The sequence below is a fragment of the Podarcis muralis genome, chromosome 9 (genome assembly GCF_964188315.1).
Source record: "Podarcis muralis chromosome 9, rPodMur119.hap1.1, whole genome shotgun sequence".
Lineage (NCBI taxonomy): Eukaryota > Metazoa > Chordata > Lepidosauria > Squamata > Lacertidae > Podarcis > Podarcis muralis.
Window position 1 is genome coordinate 44,056,685 of NC_135663.1, and position 19,535 is coordinate 44,076,219.

At 43.7% G+C, this 19,535-nt stretch overlaps 1 protein-coding gene across 4 annotated transcripts in view; it reads left to right on the forward strand.

Annotated features, from left to right (window-relative positions):
* The first annotated feature begins 6,220 nt into the window (after window positions 1–6,220).
* KLHL2 (kelch like family member 2) overlaps window positions 6,221–19,535 on the forward strand; it is a 43,040-nt gene continuing 29,725 nt past the window's right edge. The window contains exons 1-4 of one of the 4 annotated variants that reach the window (XM_028745261.2): window positions 6,221–6,572; window positions 12,745–12,870; window positions 15,380–15,486; window positions 17,734–17,855. In XM_028745261.2, the coding sequence (XP_028601094.2) occupies window positions 6,544–6,572; window positions 12,745–12,870; window positions 15,380–15,486; window positions 17,734–17,855 (384 nt within the window). In that variant the 5' untranslated portion in view covers window positions 6,221–6,543. Of the gene's footprint in view, window positions 6,573–12,744; window positions 12,871–15,379; window positions 15,487–17,630; window positions 17,856–19,535 lie in introns of those variants that run through there. The other 3 variants (XM_028745259.2, XM_077934137.1, XM_077934138.1) reach the window with 3 other exon arrangements.

Consider the following 19,535-nt stretch of genomic DNA (forward strand, 5'->3'; position numbering starts at 1 on the left):
AAAAGCTTATTCCCAGAACAAACTTAGTTGGTCTCTAAGGAGCTACTGGACAATTTTTTAATTTATTTCAGGTGAGCAGCTTACTCTGATAAAGGTTGGAGTAGACCGGGGCCTTTTAAGCCTCTTGTCAGCAGCCTACCTCCTCCACCCTTCAGCCATTCACCAAGGACTTCAGAGTCTTAAAGAGCCAACTCCTGCCCTGAAGACAGGGCAGCAGACAGGGCTTGGAACCCACTCTGGGGCCTGGAATGATGAAGGGAGACCTAGAAACATATTAAATAAAGTAAGATAAATAGTGGTTGACAGGAAGGCTCTTGGCAACATAGTCAGAACCACTGATAATGCATGCCAACCATTCTTAAGTAGTACTTTACAATTGCTGCTTTTCAATTTAATTCTTTATTAGTAAAATTCTGCTCAAAAACTGAGAAAGTTGAGATTGTTGTTCAAATAAAGAAAGGTGCCTTTCCCCATATAATTCTAATCCTCTGCATAGCATGAAACCCACTTTCTGTCACTTTCTGAGGAAGACCACTGTGCTGATAACTAGGAACATTCATATTCAGGCTGATCTCTAAAATAAATAAATCTGCATCTTTCCAATTTACTGCGGGTTATATTCGAGAAGTCACTTGACATGCAGCTGAAGTAAGTTCAACAGAGTCTGATGGAGCTTGTTCCCTAGTGGGAGAGTATAGGACTGCAGCCTTAAAACCATTCCCCCCCATTGAAACCGACTGTTCCATAATATTTAATTGATTTGAGAAATATATTCACAGATGTCTCGTTTTGTTCACTTTAATTTTTAAAATAAAACAAAAGTGGGGGTCATGCGTATTTCGATAGTTATTTAGAGGGGAGGGGATCATGCCAGTGAAAAAGAGATTAAAATGGAATGCTTCTTGTCAGAAAGAGCACTGCGATCCACTGACCACGAGATGGCACTATATTGTGCATGCACACACACTAATTTAATCTATATAGGAACTTACCCTGGACCCTGAGATCAGCCTTTTCTGCAATGGCTCCCCATTTATGGAATGCTCTCCTCAGGGAAGTTTGGTTGGCAACTTCATTATGCACCTTTAGCTGCCAGGCAAAAAAAAAAACTGTTCCATTTCAATCGGGCCTTTGGCTGATTAACATCTTACACCCCTTTTAAATGTGTTTGTGGGAGGGGGTGGGAAGGGTTATTGGTTTGTTTGGGTTTTTTTTATCATGCATTTTGCGTTTTTATATTGTATTTTTATGTTGTGAACCGCCCTCAGATCTACGGATGAAGGGCGGTAGATTTAATTAAATAAATAAATAGCTTGTAAATGCTGTATATAAAATTAATTTAGCCATAAATACAAAATCTGATGGGACACGGGTGGCACTGTGGGTTAAACCACAGAGCCTAGGACTTGCCGATCAGAAGGTCGGCGATTCGAATCCCCACGACGGGGTGTGCTCCCGTTGCTTGGTCCCTGCTCCTGCCAACCTAGCAGTTTGAAAGCACGTCAAGGTGCAAGTAGATAAATAGGTACCGTTCCGGCGGGAAGGTAAATGGCATTTCTGTGTGCTGCTCTGGTTTGCCAGAAGCGGCTTAGTCATGCTGGCCACATGACCCGGAAGCTGTACGCCGGCTCCCTCGGCCAATAAAGCGAGATGAGCACCGCAACCCCAGAGTCGGTCACGACTGGACCGAATGGTCAGTGTCCCTTTACCTTACAAAATCTGACAGGTTTATGTTTTCCTTTAGAAATTAATATATTATACCCACGATCAGTTTTATTAAACACGTTGAGGAAAGGATCCAGTATAAATGCATGTTACATGATAACCTTGCCTAGCGTCAACTGCTGTTTATAAATACTTATAGGATAGGGCACGGGTGTCAAACACAAGGCCCGCGGGCCGATTCCAGCCCGCCAGACCTCGTCATGTGGCCCGTGTAGCCGCCGCCGGCCGCCAGCCTTCACCTTTTATTCTCGCTTTTTTTTTTTTGACACAAGAAAGCCGCCTCTTCAGCGCATGCGCGGCAGCCTACAAGCCAGAGAACGTCTGCCCTCTAGCGGCGCCGGCCGTTGATGCGGCCCCCGATGAATTTGAGTTTGACACCCCTGGGATAGGGTATCAAAAGCCTGACACACATGAAAATTATGTATCCCTTTCCTTCTGGAGGATTGTACACCAAAGGTTAAGGAACTTTGTTTACAACTATTTGGATGCTGTGTTATATCTTATGGGTGAAATCCAGACTAAGTCAGTTGCACTTAGTTCCCATTGAAATCAATGGAATTTACTGTAAGTCATAAATTAATTTGTCACATTAGTTAAAAGAGGACTCCTCTACCCACTTACCTTGGAGTAAGCCCCATTGAACTTAATGAAACTTACTTCCAATAGCACATGCACAAGATTGCACTGTTAAATCCGAGATCTTCATTGGAGGTCCCACTCTCTGTCCTTTCCCCTGGTGGGGTGAAGTGGGTGGGCTTCTCATTGGTGGAGCTGCAGCATGTGAAATGACCTAACTCAACTGGCTCACTCCTGTCTGTTGGACAGATTAATACCACCACCACCCAACAGAATTTTTAGTGTATGGCTCTGTTACTCTTCTAGATTATACAGCTTAATTGGTTATTATTTTATAATCTTATTATTTTAACAGTATTGCATTTCTTATTGGAGTAAGCTGCTACAGAGTGCTCTATGAACTGAAGAGTGGTGCATATTCCTACTGTCGACTTAGTTATTATTTATTTATTTAAAAAAGCACAACCCAGTTAACTAGTGTATAAAGTATTGTGATCCATACACCTGAATGTTACCTGTGAGGTTGCAATCCTAAACATAATTTACTTGCAAATAAGTCTCACTGAACTCAGTGGGAGTTACTTCTAAAAAGACATGCTAAGGATTTCCCACAAGGCACAGAAAGAAAAAGCAAATATTCTCACTGGTAGCATATTTGTATAAAGTTAAAAGGACATTAACAATTTAGTAGTTAAAACACAGATTCTTGTGGCATCTGATCTGATTTTCATAGTCTTTACTATCAAATGTATTATGGCTTCTGCCTTCATAGACAAAGACACATGACATATGATCCTAATTTAGTGGATAAAAGGTAAAGGTACCCCTGACCATTAGGTCCAGTCGCGGACGACTCTGGGGTTGCGCACTCATCTCACTCTATAGGCCAAGGGAGCCGGCGTTTGTCCGCCGACAGCTTCCGGGTCATGTGGCCAGCATGTCTAAGCCGCAGGGATATGAAATGCAGGAGACTGTGATAATTATCTCAATGCTTAAGCAATCACAAAACACTACTGATAACTTAAATATCCTGACATTGTGAACTAATTAACACCTGTAACATCATTGTGTCATCTTTGCTTCAAGCCGTAGGTGACAGAAAACCAACTTGTAATTCAACAGTTCACGCTGGGGTTTTCCTTTCAAGTTTATCTGTGCAAGAATGGTCACTTTAAGGTAAGTACAGTGGTACCTTGGGTTACATACGCTTCAGGTTACATACGCTTCAGGTTACAGACTCTGATAACCCAGAAATAGTACCTCGGGTTAAGAACTTTGCTTCAGGATGAGAACAGAAATCGTGCTCCAGCGGCACAGCAGCAGCGGGAGGCCCCATTAGCTAAAGTGGTGCTTCAGGTTAAGAACAGTTTCAGGTTAAGAACGGACCTCCGGAACGAATTAAGTACGTAACCAGAGGTACCACTGTACTTAAGATTGTCTGGTTTGTCCAATGCAGTTTGCAGAAGGGTGTTGCTGACAGATGATACCATATTGGAAGACAACCAGGCGAATGAACCTTTGCTATTGTGATACTATATTTGGCCCTGTAATAGTGTTGCCTAAGAATTTACAGCAATGATGAAGAGGTGGACACTGATATGGGATTACTATCATAATCCTTCTTGCCTAACTACATAGAGACAGACTGAGACTAGTCAAAAATTGAGGTGACTGCTCATGAGCCTGATTCCACTAACTTGCTGACCCAGGCCATGCATGGAGATAGCTGCCTCCGGAATGGATCCCGTCTGCAACCGGAGGTACCACTGTATTAGCAACTGTTTAAAACAAGTTGCAATCGGAGAAATAAGTGGGACTCTTTCTCTGTATGTAAAATTGTTGGCAGCCATCTGTCTTGAAAGAACAGGGGTCACAAGTCTGGGCAGTGTGTATGGAGGTCCTAGGCTGCCTAGATGACAAGACCACCACTCTTGTCTTCACTGATGTGGTTCAAAGGAAAGCAGAGCAATATGTTTGGCACCAGCTTGGCTGCAGGAGTTGCCAGGAGGCATACAAGGCACAATCCAACCATCTTAGGGACTTCTCTCTCTCTCTCTCTCTCTCTATTTATAGATGGACTTGCAATGTGATGTAGTCTCTATCTCTATAGATGGCCTTGCAATCTGTGCTTGTTGAGGCTGATGGGAGTTGTGGTTCAGCAACATCTAGAGTGCCAAAGGTTCCCCACATCAGCCTTATCCCTTACCAAGTTTATTACTGCAATCCAAGGTTCATATCTGTATTCTGCCATGACACATCATCAAGCTACTATTGCAATTGAACATGCCTGAGGTGGTTAAAAATACAAAGGAAATATCCATTTGTACTCTCCTGATTTTATTTATGTATGCGACATGCATGCAGAAGGGCAGGTCCCGGCCCTAAAGAGCTTGCCGTATGAAATATAACATAGGGAAAACATAACTGAAGGGCAGGCAAGGAGACAGATGTGGATAACATGGATGTGTTATTTCCACCATCAAGTCCACGTCTGACCACCAAGTTGCCCTGTTTGTTTGGAGAAGGGCCCTATAGCTTAGTGGCAGAGCATCTGTCTTGAATCACATGGCAGGACAGTCTCAAACAAAGAGTGCCAAGCCTGTATTCCTAGCATATTCACCCTCCAGTGACGTCTATGCTGGCGTGCTCATGTCCACAGAAAGGAAGATGGCAGGATCCCCAGGGATGTGCTCTAGGAGGAGTTGGCTTCAAGCACTGGGCTCATTGGCAGACCAGCTCTGTCTTACACAGATGTCTGCAAACATGACACGAAGGCTGGCAACATCAAGCCTGTCGTGTGGGAATCCCCTACAGAAAACTGCAGGGCCTGGAGACAGACAGTCAGGTCATGCATCCGTAGCAGTGACCAGAGGAGGAATGACCGCTGAGAGGAGAGCAGAGAAAATAAATCTTCATCTACCCCAGCTGCAACAAAACATCTCTCTCCCTTATTGGTCTCTACAGCCACAGCAGGCACTGTAATTCTCCAACGGTTACAGGCACACTCTTCCATTGTCTCCTGAGACAAACAGATGTGAACAACCAACAAGAGCATCTGTCTTGCATGAACACGGTCCCTGCTCAATCCCCAGCATCTCATGGTAGGACTGGGAGAGAATCCTGTCTGGGCCCTTGGAAGATGCTGTCGCGCAATGTAGACAGTACTGAGCTACACGGACCATTGGTCTGGCTCGCTATGAGGCAGCTTCCTGCACTCCTAACTTTCCTGAACCAGCATTTGGTTCAGCTTTGATCAACGCTGACTCTTTAGCTGTCATTCCTGCATTGCAGGGGGTAGGACTAGCTGACCCATTTGGGTCCCTTTCCATCTCTACTATTCTATGATTGTACAGGGCCCACCAACCTGATTCAAAGCTGGACAAGGCTATTCATGGCTGCATCTAAACTTTGAAGCATAAGGAAAAGGGGGTCAGAGAGAGACCACACCCCACAACCTCCTAGTTTTCCAAACGGGAGGGGCATAGGAGCCAACTCCTAGTGGTCGTGGTCCCTTTGCCACCCCCAATAAAATACTGTATCTGAAGGGGCCAAGCCCCCCCCCCCCCGGCAGTTGCCATTCAGATGAGGGGGTGCGCCGTGTCTTGTGATCGATTATGCAAGGCGGGGCTTATTTCCTTCCCCCAGCCTGATATTTTATTGTAGTTCGCACCCCTGGGGAGGAGAGAGTCGCCTTCCACTGCAAGATCCCCCCCAGCCTCGCCTTTCCCCTCGCTGCCCCGCTCCCACCCCAGCGCCAGCTGCCGCCATCGCGAACTGCGCCCGCGCCGCGCCTCCAGGACCGCGCAGGGAGGGGGGAGAGCGCGTAGGAGCCATTCTCTTCTCTCCCCGCCACCCCGCACCAAGTCGCGCGCTGACGTCGCGTCACCCCCCCCCCGCCCCCAATCCTCCTCCTCCTCCTCCTGTTAGGATAGTCGGGCTAGGACCCCGGAAGTGCCGGCTTGGCGGAATCTGGGGAGAAAGCGTGGACAGCAGAGGCGGCGGCGGCAGGCGCAGGAGCTGCAACCCCGTCTGCACGCCGGTGCGGGGCAGCGCCGGAGGAGGACGAGGCGGCGGAGGCGCTGCTGCTGCCGCCGTGGGTGGGGGCGCCGTGCTCGCCTCGCCTGCCTCCCTCTGGGCGACCTGCCGGGGGTGTCCCAGCGCTCGCGGCTGGAATGGTGCTGGCGCCGGCGCGCGGTGCCCGCGTTCCCCGGAGAGAGCAGCCCGAGCGGAGGAGCCGCCGCGATGGAGATGCTGCTGCTGCAGCCGTTGGGGTGAGCGGCGCGGCGGGGCTGGGCGCGCATGGGGGTCCGGGGGGGAGAGGCGCGGCGCTGGGCTGGGCCGCGCGTAATAACGGTGCGAGGGATCCTGGAGAGGGCATCCACCACCACCACCTCGACAGAGTGGACTTTGGAGCAGGCCTCGGCCCCGCCGCCGGTTGGGAATGCCCAAGGTCCGCTTTTTGGAGCCCCGGAGCACGGGCAGAGTTTGTTTCCTGTTCCCCAGAGGCCAGCCCGCAGGCGCCCCAGAGCAAAGGGAGTGGGGTTGGTATATAAGGGTCGCCTTTGGGGCGATGCTCTCGGGCGTGGAAGGGATGCTCCCTGGTCCCACAGCTTTGGGTGCTGGCCGAGTGTTTGGAAACAGAAATGCACTCTGGACGTGCTCAGAAGCACTGCCCGTGGAATCTGTAAGTTCCAGGCCAAAACACTTTCTGGAAACCGGACCCTGGCCTTAATGTAAGTATGGGCTGCTTTGAGGTAGCCTGTAGTCTAATTTTGTGGAACACTTCCATTCATTCTAAGTGAAAGGGAGCAGCTTTCAGGCAGGCGTTTTCTTGTTTGTCTGCCCTTCACACTTACCGGGTCTGTATGTGCTCTTTTTAAATCCTAATGTGGGCTGGGGGCAAGCTAGCAAGAGAAGAACCAGTTTATCCTTGTTTGTTCTTTTGTTTGAATTAGTAATAATTTTCTATTGAATAGTAGTGTGTTTGGCGCTTGCAGTGTGCTGGGTAGCGTATAGGAATGATGGTTTCTGCCTGTGAGGGTTGTAGTTTTGTTCTGCACAATCACTTTAATTCTTTAGCTTGAAATAACTATTCTGTCCCCTGCCCCTCTGGTTTTTGATCACTACTTCTAACACCCATGTATTGAAAGATTAGGAAAATGCACCCTAATATGTTTCAACTGCTGCTTTGAAAGAGGTCCTGATAGCAGTGTGAGTTTGCAGTTTAAGTCAGTGCCCCTCACAGTGAGGTGCTAGAAGTGAAGACCTGTTGCCCATAGCTAAAAGACTCAGCAGGCAGGTTAGAGCATCCTCAAAGGCCCTTCTACTGATGCATGCCCCTGCTGTCAGATGTTAGATGACAATAAGCAGAGAAAGGGCTTTCTCTGTGATGGTGCCTTTACTCTGGAATGCTCTCACCTGGTGCCTTGTTCGAGCTTTATGTGTCAAAACCTTATTATCCCAGGCTTCAAACAATTACTGATGCTGCTTTCTGAAACTTTGTGATTGTTGCTGTCCTAACATAGAAATATACAGTACTGAGTTATACCATCCGGTCTGGCCATCTCAGAAATGCATATACACTGATGGGCAATAGTTTTCAGGATTTCAGACCCGACCTGGAGTCTTCATTATGTAGAGCATCTACTGTACTGACCTCCTTCAAAGAAAAGTTAACTCAACCCAGAGCCAGCAAGGGTCTGTGGGTGGCTATATTTATTTCCTTGTTTTTATTTTTTTGGGTAGTATATTAATGTTCAATATTTTATTAACTGGATCTTCCTGCTTCGTAAATATATTATAAAATAAAATGCCATATTTCCCACTTGTCTGCCACTTTCCACGTAGGTTTTTGGTCTAGCCTGAGTTACAGAAGAGTAAGGTTTTTGGGGGTAGTGGAAATCTCAATAACATGGGGGGAACAGTTTGGAGAGGAGGGGGAGATGGGAATGAAACAGACAAGGCTGCTTATTTGCTCCTGTATGATTTGGAGGGAATGGAGAACACAGGAAAAGAGACTATGGGTTGGATCCAGGTGAAGTTAGTTGCACTTAAGCTGCCTAATTTCAGTGACAACCAAATATGACTAATTTGTTCCATTCCATCAATTTCATTAGGACCTCAGTTCAACTAACTACACCTGCATCCTGCTATATGTATGAATAAATAACCAGCCTAAATTGTTCAAGAATTACACATCCAAATAATGGATGTAAAGTGCTTCAGGTAATGGTGGGTATCAGCAAAAAAAATTGCCAGAGGGTTGTGGGATCCCCAAAGATTCTAAGAAGAGTTTTGTTAAGTTTCCTCCAAAGTCCTGTTTCTTGAAGCTAGGAAGGTGAAATGTATTGGAACAAGTTTAAGAATCCGCTGAAGAGGACTGGAAAAAATTTAAGGACTATTTACAAAAACATAAGTTGTATGAATGTTAAGAACTTGCATGATTTGGAAATTCTAGCTTTAGCAACTAGATTCAGTGATTAGGAAATTAAGTTTTAAGTAAAAAAAGGTTGAAATTTAAACCAAATTATATTTACCCTAGGACATAAGTCATTGACAAAAAGTATTTTAAATTTCGAAGTATGATATCTGAAAGATACAAATATGATATGAAATAAGGGAATAATTTGCTGATACGTGTACTGTAAGGAACGCAGGGTGAGGGGGATGTGGGGAAGTCCAGTTGGTAATGTAAAAATGTCTCTGAAAGTTGGATTTTTTATCTTTTTCCCCCTCTGTTTTTCTTTCTTTCTAATATGTCTTACATGTTTCTGACTTTGTAACTGAAAATGTAATAAAATCTTTATATAAAAAAAAATAAGAATCCGCTGAAGCAATTAATCCAAGGGGAAGCGAGCCTGTTGTTTGTCACATTAGATTGAAGAAGCTCTTCTGGGACAGACAGTATTGTGCATGATGATAGAAAAGGGATGGATGGATGAGGTGCATATTAAGACCAGTGGTTCACCAGGTCCAGGTTTGGGGAGCCGTTGGCTCTCCAGTTGTTGCTGAACTGCAGTGCACATTGTCCTCAGCCTCTAGGCATGCATGCTAGGTTTGATGGGAGTTGTAGTTCGTCAATACCTGGAGGGCCAAAGGTCCCTCACACCTTATCTAGAATAACATCCTGTTTTCCATAGTGGCCTGCCAGATGCCTCTTAGTCGGTAGGCTTCTAAGAATTATATTAAAAGATTTCTGAGGTCAGTGGAGCTACAGAAAGACATATTGCTACCCATATACAGTGGTACCTCAGGTTACGTACTTAATTCGTTCCGGAGGTCCGTACTTAACCTGAAACTGTTCTTAACCTGAAGCACCACTTTAGCTAATGGGGCCTCCTGCCGCTGCCGCACCGCCGGAGCACGATTTCTGTTCTCATGCTGAAGCAAAGTTCTTAACCTGAAGCACTGTTTCTGGGTTAGCGGAGTCTGTAACCTGAAGCGTATGTAACCCGAGGTAACCACTGTATATGTGTTGTAAGGAATGTGAAAGCAGATGCACGTGCCGTGTCCCCAAACTAAGAGTTAAGTGTCTGTCTTCTAGTCTAAATGGCAACAGATCCCTTCCGTTTCCTGCACGGCAGACTGAGCATCTTGGCGGGAAGCGGGGAGCATCCCGCTGGCTGTTGTCTTATAATCAACCATGAATGCAACACTGATAAATGTTAAGTTGTTTATCAGGCTTGAATCTTGGAATAGTGGATGGAATGAGAAAGAGGAGGGTGCCAATTGTATGTTACCACTTCTTTTATAATGAGTTATTGGACCGTTTTTTGAGAATAGGATGCAATACAGTGTAATCCCCGTGTATTAAAAGATAATCCCTACTGGAAAGGGGGGGAAACTGGCAAAACTGGGGCTCATGTTCTTTGGTGTCTCATAAAGTTTGACTCCGGGCCTTTTGTCATACAAACAGAGCCACTAAGTAGTTAAGAGCAGGGGCACTTCCTTGATTCTTAAAATGGTTTATTGAAGCAGAAGGGGGGGGGTCCATATGTACACAAGCTAACTACCTGTAACTTTTCTTTAAGAGTTTCACAGCAATGCGGATTTTCTGGAAACTTTTTCTGTCCTAAATTTTCTGTCCTAAATTAGCTAAGATCTACTTTAGCATGTTGAAGATATATTCAGTTAGCAAAGCTATTTTTAAAAAATAACCATGTCATTGTTGGTTTTATGTGCTGTTTGGAGTATTTAATTTTCCACTCAGTAGCCAGAATTATTTGAAATGAAGTGCTTTGTTCAGGAAAACAAGGCACACTTCATGTTGTTTACATGTTATATTCAAACATATTAAAAACTTTATGTGGAAATTCGTATTTTGATACTTCTGAAATGTTTTTACTTTAAAATACTTCTAAGACATGACAGCTCAGTAGCATACACTTCATTTACATTACAGTGGTACCTCTAGTTATGAACTTAATTTGTTCCGGAAGTCCATCCTTAACGTGAAACTGTTTTTGACTAGAGGCATGCTTTCGCTAACGGGGCCTCTTGCTGCTGCTGTGCCACTGGCACACGATTTCTGTTCTCATCCAGGGGCAAAGTTCTCAACTCCAGGTAACTCTTCCAGGTTAGCAGAGTTTGTAACCTGAAGCGTTTGTAACATGAGGTGTTTGTAACTCGAGGTACCACTGTATTAACCTTTATTGTTAAAAGCTAAATACAGTATATTAATTTGCATTAGAATATATTTTTAGCATGCTTGAAGAACCATATATCAACTAAGGGCAGTGTCACAAGGCATACTAACTAATGTGTGTAGATGTAGATTTAAGTCTCTTAGCAAATTAAGATGGTTGCTGGGACCTTACCCACACTGTGCTAGCACCTTTCATTTCATTTATTAGACTTATTAGTCGCTTGCTGCTCGAAGGTCTTCTATGTGCTCGAACTTGTCCATTGCACCTCCTTGCAGTTTTTTGAAGAACTGTTGAACTTTCAGAAGTTGGGCTGCACTGGGATGGCCTGTAGCTGGAAGCGCCGGTTGGGCAAGCAGTGGTGCTTGCTGGATTGATCCACTGTAAAAGTTCTTAAAGTGGATGGGTTCTCTTCCAGAACTGGCACTAAGCTCAAAGAAGTAATAGAAGAGTAGTCATAGAATTGGAAGGGACCCTGAGGATCATCTATACTGAATTTATATACTGCCCTATACTCATAGGTCTCAGAGCAGTTCTAGTCCAAACCATTGCAATGCAGGAATACGCAGCTGCCCCGTATGGGTATCAAACCTGCAACCTTGGCATTATCAGCACCACACACTAACCAACTGAGCTATCCAGGCAGGCAAGCCTCAAAAAGGACAGGAAGAGAAAAGGATATTGAGCAACTGCAAAAATAAAAAATAAAATACCATGCATGTTCCCCTAATGTAATGGACTTGGTGATATATAGAGGCAATTTCCGCAGCATGAGAGACTTTTGGTAACTAGAGGTGCAATGACTAGAAAACAATGTCTTTAAAAAGTTAATAAGAATGATGGTTTGAGCTGATCTATTTTCTTTGAAAGGCCAAGTTTGTCTTCCCCTTGATCTCTTTGGTGCTTGGATACAGACATTTGACGAGAAGGCTCTGCATTCACTGATTGATTGACTCACTTTGTCGCAGACATTCACTGTGACCTTTAGGACTGATTTGTTGGAAGGACAATCTGATCCTGATGCATTTGCACGGTACCTAGTGGCTCGAACTTGTGTGTTTGCCTCTCTACTCTGACCTTTGGAGCAGTTGCTAATATGTGATGACTTGGGTTACAGAGCAGCTCCATTTGAACATAATGAGATATTGTCAGTGGCCATTCTTGCTGCCTTGATTGGCAGGCAGGGGGAAGTCTCCTCAAATGAAGTAGTGTGAGATATCAGGCCCATGTGTCGTCATACTAGCACAGCCCTCCAGATGTTGTGGGACTACAGTTCCCATCAGGCCGAGCCAGCATGGTTAGAGATGATGGAATTGCAATCCAAAACATCGGAAGGCAAGCAGGTTTGGGAAGGACATTGGCGCTCATGTTTGGACTATAGTGTATCATTTGCAGGTGCAGGTAAGTCATGGCACTAGGGCTTTTTTCTAGATTTGGCTAAAGAGCACATCATTTTGGCCTCTTTCCTTGCAATCTGTTAGTACATCTTGAGTAAGTATCCGTCAGAGCGACTCCTTTTAACTGGCACTGTTTTGATCTGCTATCAGTAATTTAATCTGATTAAATATCGGGGGGGTTTTGTCTTGGAGCATTTATATGCATGGATCTAAATAGTTCAGAGGTTTGGGTTGTTTGTCCTGAGTGTTGAGGGCCTGGTCAAAGTAAAGTTCTGCACCTGGCTTCCTTTTTCAGGTGGCGGTGATGCGGAAGCTGCAGAAATTTAGGTGGTAAAACCTTTTAGCCCATGTTGGTGACAAACTCTCCAGCAGACAGTTAATGAACCAGCCTTTCTTACTTGCAGATGTACCAAACTGTGCCAGCAGAAACCTCTGGATCTGAAAGATGATAATACTGAAAAGCACTGTCCTGTTACAGTGAATCCTTGGCATATGAAGAACGCTTTCAAAGTTATGAATGAATTAAGAAGGTACTACTTCTTGATATACACATAGTCTGATTGCTTGTCTGGTCATTCACTGAGCTTTGCCATTGATGGGATGTACAGGCTAGCATCATGTCCTAAGATGGGATCTGGAGATTCTCTTCTGCATGCACAACTGTCTTCCCCTCAAAAGCAGCTCCCTAAAGAAAGTTGGTTTTCTTTTAGCAGGGCGGGGGGCGGGTTAAGGTGAGTTGCATCTAGATAAACATTTCCATATGTAGAAGCCTACACTTCTGTATCCGTTCATGGTGGTAGTTCTGCACCTTAAATGTGGGTTGCTACAAACTCTATGCAAAACAGGTGGGCTGGTTTCAAGCAGTGGGAACTCTGTGGCCCCAAGCTGTCCTCCCCCCTCCCTTCCATTTCCCCCAAAACCCTAAAGCTTACTGGGTGATTTTGGGCCAGCCCTATGGGGCATAACCTGCCCCATAGGAAAGAAAGTTATGAGAACTGTCTTGGGCCGTGAGATAAATCCCATAATCCCTATTAGGATAGTTGCTGTGACAATAAAGTGTAGACGAAAGATGGGATAGAATGGTAAGAAATGGTTTTGTTTTTGAGCCTAGTTGGTGGTGTTGGTGCAGGGGCACTTCAGGGGCATAGTAACAGCATCACCTGTCACTTTTCTACTCTTTTTGTGTATAGTTCCCACATCCTTTGTTCAAAGTCTTGTGCACCCATGCCTGGAGTGGCACAAGTGTCTCCCCCTTATTTGGCTCATGGCACCTTGATTTTGTTTGGAAGTAATACAATTAGTTGGTAACTTCTAGCCTGTTTGCATTATGAGACTTCTTCACCCATTATATTCATGGAGAGATTCTCATACAATGACTGGGGCCAGCCCTGGATTTGGGGATGGGGTTTTCCCCACTTTGGAAACTTTGTGCCAATGTAGATATCTGCAGGGATGAAGACTGCTCATGAGCAGGTGCTGCTCTCCAGAGCTAGGGCAGGTGACTTGCCTCTCCTTAGTTGTCGCAAGAGGACACTGTCACACATATAACATGCAAACCTGCTTTGTAAGTCTTAGGGTTTTGTGAATAAGCTTGATTAGGACCTGCCATCTTGCGTGGACAGGAGGGTAAACTAGTCTGACATCCACAAATGTGCACAGCTATTCTGTGCACAGACTGCAGTCTGCAGTGTGCTGTCTGCTAGGTCTTCTCCCAGCAAAAATAAGGGTCGCTGTATTGTGTTCTGCATACATTTCATTCCTCACAACCAGAAATTCCTTGCCCTCATGTTTTTAAACGAAATGTCCTTGAGTTCATTTGCCTCTTTAAAATTCAGTTTGGAGGGACACACTTAATGTTCAACTTCTTCCATTTGTAGGCAAATTGAATCTTGGCAAATAGTATGAAACTATCTGTATATTAATAAATTGTTGTTTTGCCTCTCGGAGCTTCACCCATCCTGCAAGTGATTCTGCCATCTGTCTTGCCTCTTCCTGCTTTGAACACACCCCAATAACAAATTTTCCGTCTTTTGAATGGCTTGAATTCAACTTGTGTTTTGCTATGTTATTATGAAAGTGTTGTTATGTTATTGTTTTGCTGTGTTATGAAATTGGTTTGTTGTTTTTTTGTAGTGTATGTTTAAAATGCGTCCTTTTTCTTTGTTGTAAGCCACTTTGAGCTTGGTGTTTGTGTGTGGAAAAAGTGGCATACAAATAAAATGATTGAATGAGGGATCTAGGGAAAAGGTCCAGGTAGTGAAACCATGTATGGTACTAATTCAGTGACTAGAACATTGGGTCAATATTTTTGAGTTTGAGATTCATTGTGTGATGTTGGACAGGCAGCTAGCTGTCTTTTGCCCTTGGTTCTCCATCTGTAAAATAGGAATACCAATGAAGTTAATAGTTCTTAATAAGATGAAGGTGTGATTAGTGGAGAGATGCAGATGTGATGCAATAAAAATAAGCTGAGAGAGGCATGTTAATAGTGGCATCATCACTACCAAGAGGAGCAGTAAGCTTCTGGACTTTGGCTGCACTCTCCTCGTTTTATTTTTTAAAATCCAGGGGGGTGGGGACTGATATTGGTGGGGTTTAGCAAAACTCCATGTTCCCAATTGGTAACTTTCATCAATGTGGGTAATGGTTATACTTTCTGAAATGCATCTGGAAATTAAATATATCTTAAAAGCTTCTTGGGGAGAGTATATAATATTAGCAGCTTCACAGCAGGTGCTGTTTGGGAATTCTAAGAAACCAAAAAAATTAATGCAGTTTTTAAATTAGAAGTTAAAACCAGTGCAGTTTTAAAAAGTCTTCCATCTGAATTCAGAATGGCATATGATTGTATCCAAACATAGATAAAAACCTTTTCCTTGATCTCAGGCACCACCATACAGAATTTGGTTATGATATCTCAAGAGGGGTCCAAATACAGAGCACACAAGCAGCTTTCCAAAACAGACAGTAGATGTTTGCTTTCTTCCAGATTCTGCATTGTTCACAACTCATCCTCTTCTTTTCTCGTTTTCTACATAGTCAAAACTTGTTGTGTGATGTGACAATAGTAGCTGAAGACATGGAAATTGCAGCTCATAGAGTTGTGTTAGCAGCTTGCAGCCCATACTTCCATGCCATGTTTACAGGTACTGTACTACTTTTTTTCTTACATCTTGAAGCTATAGCATATCTAAATGAGTATACAAGGTCAACACACTGCAGCGGAAATGGAATTGGGAGGGGTTGGGGGTGAGAGAGTGTTGAGACATCAGTTGCAATATTTGAAAATGTCAAGCTATTAACAGGCATGGAGGACTTAATGACTTTGCCGTCTTATTGCTGGAGTTCATGTTTTAGTATTCTTTGCATAACTCTAAGTGACAGCTGGACTGTATATCTTGCCATAAATTATCAATGCCAGCTGGGGGTTTTCTCCTTTTCTCTCTCTCCTTGCACTGCTTATGCTGTGTGTTTAAGGCTGAAATGTTAGTGGGTTTTCAGGGCACAAGAATGGTTGCATTTGTCTTTGGGGTTGGTGTGCAGATGGCCTTCCAGCTGTTGTGCTCTGAATTCCAAACCAGCATGACCAGTGGCCAGGAATGATGGGAACTGTAGCCCAGCCTCATACAGAGGGCCACAGATTCAGCGTCTCTTCTTTAGATGACTTCAGTGTCGTTTAAGATAAATATTCAGTCAGTCATCAGGAAAGTGTTAGTATTGAAGCTCTGACTAAGACTCCTCTCCCTTTATACTAAAGTTTCTTACGTTAGGAATTCTTATTTTCAGACCAAGTCAATCACTACCTGCATTATTTGAATTCAGGTGTCTTCTTAAAAGATAGATGAAAGAAAAATATGGAGTTCTCATACAAGTTAGAGATTATTCTGTCAGCTTAACTGCTTTTGTTTGATGTGTGTAATCAAATACTAGGTAGTCCATTGTTATGACTGGCTGTGGGTGTGGCTGAACACATTCCCTGATGGCTCTGGTCTCCCTTTACACGCCATTTTTATTTAGAAAATTATGATCCATCTTTGGGTCTTCAGAGGGTCCACCATGGTGGCTTTCAGATGTAATCCAAGTAAAAAATGGGATATGCAATGGGATAATTAACAATGGCAGCAAGAGAACAGCAAAAAAAACCAACCCCTCAGTTTAAAAATTCACCTCTGTCTGTCCCATCTTCTGTTGCAATTGGGTTATGTGCTCTGGCTTCACAGGCAGGAGTTTTAGCATCTCTGTTGCCTATGTATGTGTAGAGTCTGGGAGTTTTATATGCCAGCTCAGAAAACATATTCTAAAAGGACCAAACTATTGACTATCTGGCTAGAATTCTAGTTCGGAGTCTATTTCCTTCCTATCTCATCTGCCTTGTTTTGTAATTCTATCCCATACTGCAGGGGTAGCCAACGTGGTATACTCCAGATGTTGTTCAACTCCAGTTCCCATTAGCCTCTATGCCAGCAGGCAGGGCTGATGGGAGCTGGAGTCTAGCAACACCATGTTGGCTACACCTGCCAGGCACAATGGGCTGTATCCAACTAAGTATGATTGATGTTGGGTACAGCCCAATTACATTGGGGCTGTACTACAGGTTGCAGTAGGCTTTTGCCTGCTGTTGAGCAGAAGCAGTCAATCAATATCTTTATTGTGGTCAAAGACCAGAGCAGAAGCAGTTAAATATACCTTGGACAAACTTCATTGCTATTAGAGGCACTGGCTTTTTCTGGTCTTGTTCTGAATCCTCTTCTCTTGCAAATATTTGTGCTGGCACTGCAGATGGTCTTCATGACCAGCCTTTCAGCCTCCACAAGCTGACACCATATTTCCCTATTTTCTGGCTAGAGGTGAAACTGTTTTGAGAGACAGTGAATCAAATGCTGCTGCAAATAATCCTCCTTGTGGGCTGCTACAATTTTCTAAGGCAGTTTCTACTGGTATCATTTAAATATATTGAAAGCTGATTGTATCAAGTCGTTATTCCAGTTTGTATGAGTGCTTTGGTGCCCTTTCTGCATAGTTGTCAAGTGCTGAGTTTTATGAACCCATGAAGTTTTTAGACCTGGAATTACAAATATAGACATTTTAGACTGGCATCCAAGGTTTTCAAAGTTTTGTGCAGATCATAGCAGGAAGCATAGCTAAACCTGATGGTTGCTCCATAAATTCAAAATATTTTTCCAGCACTTCGTGGTTTTTATTGGGGATGAGGGGGTGTCTTCCGAAAAGAGACACACTGATCTATATAGCTTCGTTCTGGAGAATAAGCTTTTCCTTTCTCTTCTCTTAGAGGAAAGTTTTTGTGCTGAGGAAGCCACCTGGAACTGCAACATGTTGATGCCAATTGCCAGTATCTGATTAAATTAACAGAGCTATACAACCATGTATTATAGGTGAAATGAGCGAGAGTCAGGCAAAGAGAGTTCGAATAAAGGAAGTTGATGGATGGACCCTTAAGATGCTTATTGAATATGTTTACACTGCTGAAATTCAGCTTACAGAGGAAAATGTACAGGTGAGTAGGAGGATACTGTCAACTCATCCTTTAATGGTATGCATAATGACACAAAAAGTAAGGCACTCCCCCACCCCTGTGAGGGTAATGACATTTATTTTTAGCATCTTAGTCATAAGAAGGATGTGTGCTTTTTAATAGCATTTATGTGATCTTATAGCACTTCTTTTTCTTGTTCAAAATAACGGATACAGAACTTGCACTTTAAAGTCACCTGCTGTTTTACAGTCCTCAACAAGCCGTTTAGTAATTGTAGATCAAATATAATGGCCAGCCTTGGAAACAGTTGAGAAAGCAGTGGCTTGAAAGGGTAATGTTAAATACGCTGCATTTGGGTATAAATCTTTGCTGATGCACGTCAGAAGCTCTAGTGTAGCAAAAAGGGGCAAAGTTTGAATATGGATGTCAAATATACATATTGGTATCTATCATATTTAAATTGTCATGCATTCATTGCACTCACTGCTGAAGTGACCAGCAACAGCTAAATAAATAGCAAATATTTGTTCTGCATTCTAGAGGAGCTCAAAAACACACACACAGGAACAGGTTTATTAGTTGTCCAGGTTGTTAACTAAATAGGCATAATCAGCCAGCTTTCTAAATGAACCCAGTTGTTGTTGTTGTTGTTGTTGTTGTTTTATTGATTTCCATTATACAACAACAATTACAAAACAAAAACAAAACTCAGTTTGCCCCCGCTTCCAGGACGGATCAGTCTGCTTAATTTGCCAAAGTCCAGTCCGTGCCATTCTTCAGGATTATCAGTAAAGCATTTTATTAAAGGATGTCATATTTCAGCAAAATCGTCTACATCATTTGTATCATTCAATGCATGTCATCTCTTGGTTAATTTATCTGATGCAGCAATCAACCATACGTTCTGTTGCCAATGAGAAATACATAGATGTTCCAGTCGCTTCCAATTCTGTGCCACTACTGGGCATGCTGCTACTAAAAGAAAATTAATTGGTTCTTTATAACAGAGGTCAGATTGCCCTTCTTTAGAAATGATTAATCCAAACATGGGGTACATTCTGTATGTTGACCTGTAATACAGCTTTTTTCTGTAAATACCCTCTGCTGAGGGTCAGGGAACAAGTACCTCTCTCTCTCTCTCTCTCTCTCTCTCTCTCTCTCTCTCTCTCTCTCGTGCGTGTGTGTGTGTGTTATGCAGCCTGCTTTGTGCCTCCTAAGCTAGCCTGCTATCTGACTGCAATAGAAGATACTGTCCTATCACCAGTCGTGAAATAAGATTTAGCCACCAGTCTGGTCAGCTTCTGTATCTGGAATAGAGAGAGGGGTCCTTCCCCGTGGGCTGCAAAATGTCTTCGGCCAGCCTGGTTCCTGGCAAAACTTAATGACCTGAAAGCTGATTTCCTTAGTTCGGCAGATAATGATGAGACTTAAAATGTCACAATAGCATTGCCTAAGTGTAGCAACAATGTACTTAAGACCCTAGTGCAGTCTTAATCAGAATAATATCACTGTTCCATTTGGGTTGGTACTTCCACATCCTCACTTGCTGCAGAACTGCTGTGAGCTATGACTGCTGCAATACAGATTAGGAAAAATGATTGTTCGCTTACCAGAAATCAGATGCCCATCTCTTTAGTGATGTGGTGGGATGATGAGCTGCTTGTGCGTAAAATGCAAGTCCCTCAGAGTTTGATCAGGTTT